General features: G+C 39.2%; 1 protein-coding gene across 1 annotated transcript in view; it reads right to left on the bottom strand.

Annotated features, from left to right (window-relative positions):
- The window catches only part of LOC135439964 (uncharacterized), a 14,808-nt gene extending 6,382 nt beyond the window's left edge, over positions 1–8,426 (bottom strand). Inside the window, 4 exon segments of the mRNA XM_064698875.1 lie at positions 1–25; positions 3,172–3,386; positions 5,740–7,502; positions 8,147–8,426. The exon segment at positions 1–25 is cut by the window's left edge and continues 2,252 nt beyond it. Coding sequence (XP_064554945.1) covers positions 1–25; positions 3,172–3,386; positions 5,740–7,320 — 1,821 coding nt within the window. The 5' untranslated portion in view covers positions 7,321–7,502; positions 8,147–8,426.
- Positions 8,427–8,666: the final 240 nt, after the last annotated feature.

Raw genomic sequence — 8,666 nt, 5'->3', positions numbered from 1 at the left:
CACCAGTGATTGCTCGACATTTGACCTAGAAACATTATATACAATACATGAGAGTCGCATTTAGCTTGGCTGCAAAATTTCCAGTTTTTATTTATTTTTTTTTTTTCTTTTTTGTTGCTTTTTATTTTTGTATAAAATTGAAATTTATTTAACTTTTTTTTTTCAAGCATTTTTCAAATTTTGTTGATACGCGCCTAACACTTTGCCACTCACAATACACACACACACACACACACATACACATATGTATGAGCGTATGTGTGTACACATTTTTTTTTTTGGTTGTTTTTTACCTCACAATTTATTGCATACCAAAAAAAAATCTGTTAACTGTTAAATTGATGCGTTTATCGTTAAGTCTATCGATTATTTTGCGAAGAACTTACGCGCTGCAAAGCTTGGATTTGTCTATGCCTGGCTTTTCTTGCGGCCAGTGTTGCTCTACTCTGCGCATTCGATTAAAACACTCAAAAATAGGGGCTTTTTTTTTGGTATATTTATTTGTATTATTTCAGCCCTAAGCGCTTTATTGCTATAATCTAACACACGTTCAACGTGTGTGTGTGTGTGTGTGTGTGTATGTGTATATGTGTTTGTCTGATATTGAGTACAATTTGCATGTTGGGTGAGATTGTTTTGTGTATGTGTGTGCGTGTGTGTGTTTGTTTGCAATGAACAATATTTTATTTAGTTGCAACTAGCAAGCAGTGTTGGCTGTTTTCTAGCTGTATTTGGCTGAGCTGATTCTGCTTCGTCTTTATTTTTAGCTATTTTCTTGTAATGGCAGCTGGTCACACTGCTTGCATATTGCAACTTCACAGCTAATATTCTTTTTCATTTATTATTATAATTGTATTGCTTTTTTCTTTCTTTTCTCTTCGTTTTTTTTTTTTTTTTTGGTATAACATGAACTTTCTTAAAGTACAAGTCTGTATATTTGTTTATTATCAAAAAAAAAAAAAAAAAAAAGTATAAATACATTTTGCATTATTGCTTGTGAGAATTTTGTTTGCCAAATTTGATCAACTTGTACACGCATTATATATAATGTTATCTTGATCTCTCACACTCTCTCTCTCTCTCTCTCTCTCTCACTGTGTATGGGGATAGTTTAGGTATCTGATTCTGTGCAGTTGATTTTGATTGCGGCTCTTGTTAATTCGATTCATATCTTGAGGCCGGGGTTGAGGTTGAGTTCTTTGTGGATTGTTGGTGTCTCTGCCATAGGGGGTGGGAGGATACCTGTCACCAGAATTTCTTGTTAAAATTCCATTTTTTTTTTATTTTTTTATTTATTGTGATTTTGTTTTTGTTGTTGTTGTTGTAAATTGTTGACGTTTTTGTTTAAGTCTGATGTCACGATTGTTCATTTTGATATCATTTCAAGTGCGACAAAATTAGTTAGGGGTAGTCAGTACACACAGCCATAAATTATATGTATGTATATATGTTTGGTTGTATATATTTCAATATATATGTATGCATATATATATATATATCTATATATATATATTTTTTTTTTTTAATTGATAAGAATAGCAATAACAATATTTTTTTTAAAAAACAAAAGTAAATAAACAATATTGTTTTCAAAATTGTTGATTGCCTTTTTTCTTTTTTTTTTAATGCGAATTCATGTTTTTCAAAATATGTTGTAGTTCTTCTATCAGCGTTTTATCTAAAAATCTCATTGAAATTAAGGTATATTCGAAAAAAAAAAAAAAACAAATAATCGGAATGACAAAAATAGTCTTAAAAGGAAACGATTAGTTGTTTTGAGCCAAGCATAACAGATAGAAATTGTTTTAAAAAAGCGTTAAAAAATGTCAGGGCATGCAAACTACAGCAAAATATATTACAAATATATGTAACTACGAAATGGAATGTGTGTGTAGATGGAGAGTTTTTTTTCGAGTCCTGGGCTTATTACGTTCATCGTTAGTTATCAACTGTAACCCAAACAAAAAAAAAGTGAGGGGAAAACAAAAAAAAAAACAACCTTTTTTTCTATATCGATTTGTAACACAGAACACCCTAATGCATGCCAAACTTAAGAAATTGTGTGGCAAATTGGGTTTTTTGTGTTTATTAATGGGTTATTTTCGAAATTAGATTTGTTAGTTACGTAGAAAATAGTTTGTTTAATTCGTTTTAAATTTTATTCAGTGTCGATATTTTGAAAAACATAATATGTTGTGAGGCCCTAAACGAGCAACGTCCTTCGATAGTGATTTTTGTTGATCTTTTCATTTGTACATATCAAAATATCGAATGCGATAGAAGATCCGTTTTTTTTTTTTTTTTTTTGTTCTTTGACTACAACAACAATAAGAAAAACATGGAAAGATTTTTGTTTGTATTCAATAATTACAATTAATTTTTTGATATTTTTTTTTGTTTGGCGTGTCGGAAATAAATTACGAAAAATAATGTGGCGTGACGTTCTTTTTTTTTTTTTTTTTTTTTTGGAGGTAGGGAGGGCAAACGAATGGTAGCAAATAAGTTATGTGTGTAACGATTATTTTTCATAATTTCATAACGTATATATTTATCAAAAATGGTAAACACAGTCGAAAATTGTATTAAAATTAAATAAAATGCGTGCACAAACGCCGATTTCGGTTTTCTCTTTCATTTTTTTTTTATTTTTTTTTTTTGCATTACGACTAAGATGAAAAAACAATTGGTGCATGGTAGAAGAAAACAAAAAAAAAATATTTAAAAAAAAAAATAAAGCAAATAACAACAACTTGGTGCTGCTTTTATACATGTTTAATTTAGTTCGTATCACGTGGCACCCTAATGGCAGAAAAATATCCAACTTAGAGTGAAAAAGTAATGTATGCATGTACACATAGTAAACGAATTACAACAAAATTTGAAAAACACAATTTCTGCACAAAAAGAAAAAAAAGTTTTGTTTTTATCCTTTGATAATCATTAAATATGATTGATATGTATGTCATTGGCACATACATATATATACATATAAATATATATAAATATAGACATATGTATGCATAAAGAAAAGCAAAATCAAAGTAAGTAGCAAAAGTAATTGTAACTGTAATTGCAAATTGCTTTCATTTAGTTTAAAAACGGCGCAGTTACAAATCGATAACAACAAAAATGATATCAACCGATACATCGATTGCATATGTGAATACTTACATGTGATTGGCATTCTGTCCGGCCGCTGAACGAACCAGAGGCGGCGGCGCATTACCGCCGCCACCGCCGCCGCCGCCGCTCTGACTGTTCACCGAGGACATTGAAATCGCAGGATTGTTATAGGAATACGGTTGCGGGCGGCTCCCACCCAGCATCATGTTGTTTAGATGTTCGCGGTATGTGCCGCGGTTGGCATTCGCATGCGTTTGTTGCGCCTACAGGCAGGCAAAAAGAGAGAGAGAGAGAGAGAAAAGAGAATGGTGAGATAAATTGTTGTAAAAATGCTTATGTGAGAGTGAGTGCAAGATAAAATAAACCTCAACAGGTTGCCAAGCACAGACACACAGACACACACACACACACACACGAACACATGCATACGTTTGCTTCAACTACAACTACAAAGAGAGCACACCGCAAATATGTATGTATGTGTGCATGTATGCTTGTATGCATGACCCAGTTTCTAAGCTGCTGCGGCTGCTGGGCTGTTGCTGTGCTGCCAAACTGTATGAAAAAAAAAAGTATTCAACTAAATATGTATAGCCATATAGACAAACATAAGTATTACATTAACTATGCATGTGTTACAGACTTGGCGGCTAATTATGTTTGGCCTTTTCTGTACCAATTAGAAAATTTACGCTCTGTTAATGTTATCCTTAAGCTCGCGACACGTGGAAAAAGAATGTGTTATAGCTCATTACAATCAAGAGTTCGATTTAGGACACTGATTAACGCGTTTTTCTTTTGCACACACATACACACACAGACACACACACACACGTGCCCACATTCATTGGTCTCGTGCGTCATTTGCGCCGAAGTGGGAGAGAAACGGAGTTAACAGAGGGCGGCAAAAATGCGACTGCTGACCTTTAGACTAATTGATAACAACTCTATTTGTCACTTTAACTAGCAGATATCTAGAGGATTTTAGGGTTATCTCAAAAAAGGAAAGAACAAGCCGAACGTTTGTTAATTTGAATAAATTTCGGTTCAGCTCGTGAACTATTCGGTAGTTTTAAAGTTGAACTGGAACCACAGCAGTTTACACGATCAACGGTTGAGTAGTTTGAACGGTTCACTGGAACTGTTTTTTCGTTGGGTTTGTTTCTGCGTGCTTTTCGCCTGACCGCTAAATTACTCAGTGGGAAAGGTTGACCTTGTAGATTTAATTAACCCTTTTCAAAATTATTATTCACAAGTTTGAGCTAATTAATTGCAGCTAAGGAACAAGAATGCTCACATTCATAAAGAAGCTTGGATTATATTCTCGGCAGACAAATATATATATGTACATATATCGGACATAATGTGGCGATATTACCTAGTCACTGTTTGGAAGAAAATATACTTATTCAAATTATGAAAAGTTTCACTGTACGTGCAAAAGTAGCAAACATGCCGACTAAAAGACAACTGTTGGAACTTTTGCTCAGCTCACCACTGCCTCCACGTATTAAACCTATGAACTGTTGGAACTGTGCTAGTTCGAGGGGTGGATTGGTTCACGGCAAGCCATTCGATTTTACGCGTGCAGGGCTCAATGAGAACTTTGCTACCGGGTGCTACCGACTGTGCCATATTCTGTTCACAGCCTAAAACGGTCGAAAACGACTTCAAGAAATGTCGATATTTGTCAATTGACCCGCCTTCTAGTGGGCGTGGTCACAATATTATATTATTTTGTCGCGAAAAATAGTCAAATATATATTTATAGGGACAAGTCGGACACTGCACAAAACTAAAAAGCCCTCTTTTACTGTATGAACAGAGTATATGGTATACAAATCAGAATCAGGCCACACACACGCGCACACACACACAAACGCGCATACACACAAAGGTATCACTTTATCCATGCATGGCATTTTTGCAAAGGCAAGCATAGCTCTCGTGCGCCAGGGTTGCCGGAGTGCGAGGTAGAGAGAAGCTGATTTTGTTGCTGTTGAAGGTGGCGAAGCCCAACACAATCGAATTGACATGCCTTTTAAGTTAGAAGGGGGAAGGAGCACGGTTGCCACTTATTATGCAAATGTACCAAAAAACTAAAGGTACTTTACTCTTGTACTTATTGGGTTTTAATCAAAATATTACACAAATACTTATGTATATTGATTTTTGTTAGTTTTTTTTGTAAGTATAACAATCAAATAAACATTATGGAATAAATCCCCGAATTAAGAACCTCTTGGTTTTAGTAATAACAGAATTGGCTATCAATTTGCTCAAATTTGTATGAACTAGAGTTCTTCTCAATAAGTAGTTAAAGCAGGCAACATTTTAGGAATAAGTACCAAAGAACGGTACATTTGAATTTAAAGACACCCAGAGTAAGAAAAGGTACTTTTTTTTTGTGACGTATTTGGTGAATTCTCAGTAAATTGTGGTACTTTTTGTTTGCGAAGTGGCAACCGTGGCGGAGAGCGCAACTGTTGTTGTTGTTGTTGCTTCGAGTGAGCGAAGCGGCGATATCGATAACAATAACGATAGGCCTGGTATTGGATATTCGGCCTATCGATATTTTGCTGCACACATATACATGTATATATAACAATTACTCACCAACATTTGAACGTGAAGTTGGGGCACATTATTCTGGCTATTCATCCAGCCACCGGTGGCCAGTGCCTGGACAGTGGCCTGCGTCAGCATGCGCGAATTGCCCTGCGTCTGGAGCATGGCCGCTGCCGCTGCGTGTGTATTGAATGCAGCTGCCGCCGCCGCAGCGGCCGACGAGAAATTGCCACCGTTTGCCACGCCATTGGCAGCGGCTGCGGCCGCAACTGCAGCCCGTTGTTTCATCAAATGCTGCTGCTGCGCCGCGGCCGTGGAATGCTGCTGCTGCTGTTGCTGCTGTTGTTGTTGCTGCTGCTGCTGCTGATGCTGCTGCTGCTGGGACTTCTGTACTGCGGCTGCGCTGCTGTTGCTGTTCACGCTGGATGTTATCTTTGGCGGCGGCGCCGATGGCTGACGCGTCCAGTTCACGGAGTTATTGGCATTCGCCCGATTGCCAATCAGGAGATTGGAGTCGACCACCTTGCTGGGCCAATAGTCCTCGAACTCGGTGCCGTTGGGAAAGTAGCTCTTGATGTCCGTCAGCGAAATGACGGCGACATTTTCGCTGGAGAATAGCTCGTTGCGTATGCCCTGGACCTTGCAGCAGAATTTCAAATACGCCAAATCCCAGCCGTTTAACAGTTCCGCCTTCGTCTTCAGGTTCTCGGTTTCGCCTTCGAAATAGAAAAGCGGCACCACCTGCTGATTGTTGCGCACGGTATACGGCACGACAGACTCCTTATTGATGCGTATGAAACCGCATTTCTCCGATGGCGTTTTGCTGCCGCCGATCAGTTTGCGATAGCAAATGTCGAGAAATTGATAAAATTTCGATGCATCGCTGAGACGTACAACCAGATCCTTTTGCGTGAAAATATCGCGTCCGAATTCGACATCGCAATGCTTATGGTTGATCTCGATGAAGAGACGCGCCTCTGCATCGGTTATGTAATAGCTGCGTACACATGTGCAGCTGGAGTAGATGTCCGGATGCAGGTAATTTAGATATTTGCCGAGCAGCTTCAGCTCGATCATTCGCACCGAGCAATATTTCTCCGATTGCCTGTATATATACGGTATCGATACTTTGCCAAATTGCGCCCAACCAAAATGCCCCTTTATCGATTCCTCATCGCATGGTCCGCCCGATGATTTCTTATCGTTATCGCTGATCGCGCCATTGGCACGCCCATTGGCAGCCAATGCGGGCACCACTTGCATTGTGCCGTTCGGTAGCTTCTGATGTCGCGACAGGTAGCTCATAATATTTGTCTGGCCATTGCCATTGGTAAGGGGTGGCTGCATTGCACCAACGCCGGCGCCACCGCCAGCTGCCGCTGCTGCTGCAGCTGAGGGGCCACCGACGCCGCCATTTGCATGCTGCATGGCCGCCTGCCGGCTGGCCTGCTGGGCGGCCTGTTGTTTTTGCTGCTCCTTCATTTTGGCCGCCAATTCGCGTATTTCGGCATCATCCTCCTGCTTGACGGGCGGACCGAGCGCACCGCCCAAACTGTTGCCATGCAGCGGCAGCGACTGCCCATTGGCATCAATCACGCTGGTGATCTGCACATCATCGCTGCTAGACATGGCTGCGGCTGGTGATGCTGCTGCTGCTGCTGCTGATGCTGCTGCTGCTGCTGCTGCTGCTCTCACGCTCGCTCGCTCTCTCACGCGCTCTATTTTGTTTTTTATTATTGTTTTTTCTTTGATTTGATTTCGTCGTATTTGTATGCAGTTTATGTTTGCCGCTTTAATTCATGTTGCATGTGCTGCAATTAGGCAAAATAAAATTATAATAACTAGTTTGTATAAGCACAAATCAAAAAAATAACACAACATATGACCAGGGGGGAAAAAAAAAACAACAAATCGAATTGACAGCAAATTGACACACGCATACAGTGCACACTCTCTTTCGCTCTCTCACTCTCTTCGGCACGCTGTCTCTGCCCCGGCATGGGCCAGCGCTCAGCTGACACAGATATGGCAACACTGGCGCGGCCGTTGGCCATACACACGCACACAGGCGCGCGCGCACACACACACACACTCACACACAGCAAAACGTGCTGCTTGCTGCTATGTTGTTGATGTTATTTTGTTGTTGCCTTTTGCTTTTCAACTTTTTTTTTTTGCCTTTGCTGTTGTTGTTGTTTGTATATCTTGCTGTTTCTTTCGCGCGCACTTTTTGTTGTTGTTTGTGGTATGAGTTTGGCTGCTGCTGCTGCTGTTGTTGTTGTTGTAGCGTTCAGCAGCGACTGCGAGTTTTTTTTTTTTGCTTTCTGTTTTGCAAATTTCTTTTTACAAGCAACTGTCAAACATTTATACACATATATAAAATAAGTTGCATTTACTTATGTACTTTATGCACATATTTGTATGCATGCATTTCACTCTTTTATTACTCACTTACAATTTCTGATTACGATTTAGTTGATATTGAAACTTGAAAAAAATGTACACAACGGCATAATAGCTACTCTTTTTTATTATTTTCGTATAGCTTATTAAATTTATATACAATATATATGCATATAATTTTTATATATCTATGTATATATTTTGTGTTTTTGTTTGTTGTTGATTAAACACCGCCGACGCGACGCCTACAACGACGACGGCGACAAACGACGCTAAAAAAAAACGCTGCTTTTAGCTCTGCGGACTGCGACGAGACGTCCTCCCGTCTTCGCAATACACAAACGAGTGTGATCGTTGTTACGAAAATTATTTCAACGAAGTCAACTGAAAACTGTCTGCGCGTGTGTGTGTGCGTGTCTGCCTCTGTGTGTGTGTGTACATAGCAGCGTCGTCGACGCTGACAGCGCAGCAGCTTTGTGTGTATACACTGAAATACATACACACACACACACACGCATACAATAGCGCAAAAAGAAATACAAAATACATAGAGCTGACGCTACTGCCGGCGC

This window comes from Drosophila montana, unplaced genomic scaffold (assembly GCF_035044405.1).
Source record: "Drosophila montana isolate Dmon_TW-CO22-7 unplaced genomic scaffold, ASM3504440v1 contig_786_1, whole genome shotgun sequence".
In the NCBI taxonomy this organism is placed as follows: domain Eukaryota; kingdom Metazoa; phylum Arthropoda; class Insecta; order Diptera; family Drosophilidae; genus Drosophila; species Drosophila montana.
The sequence above is the reverse complement of the archived record's forward strand: the minus strand, read 5'-3'. Positions and strand labels throughout refer to the sequence as shown.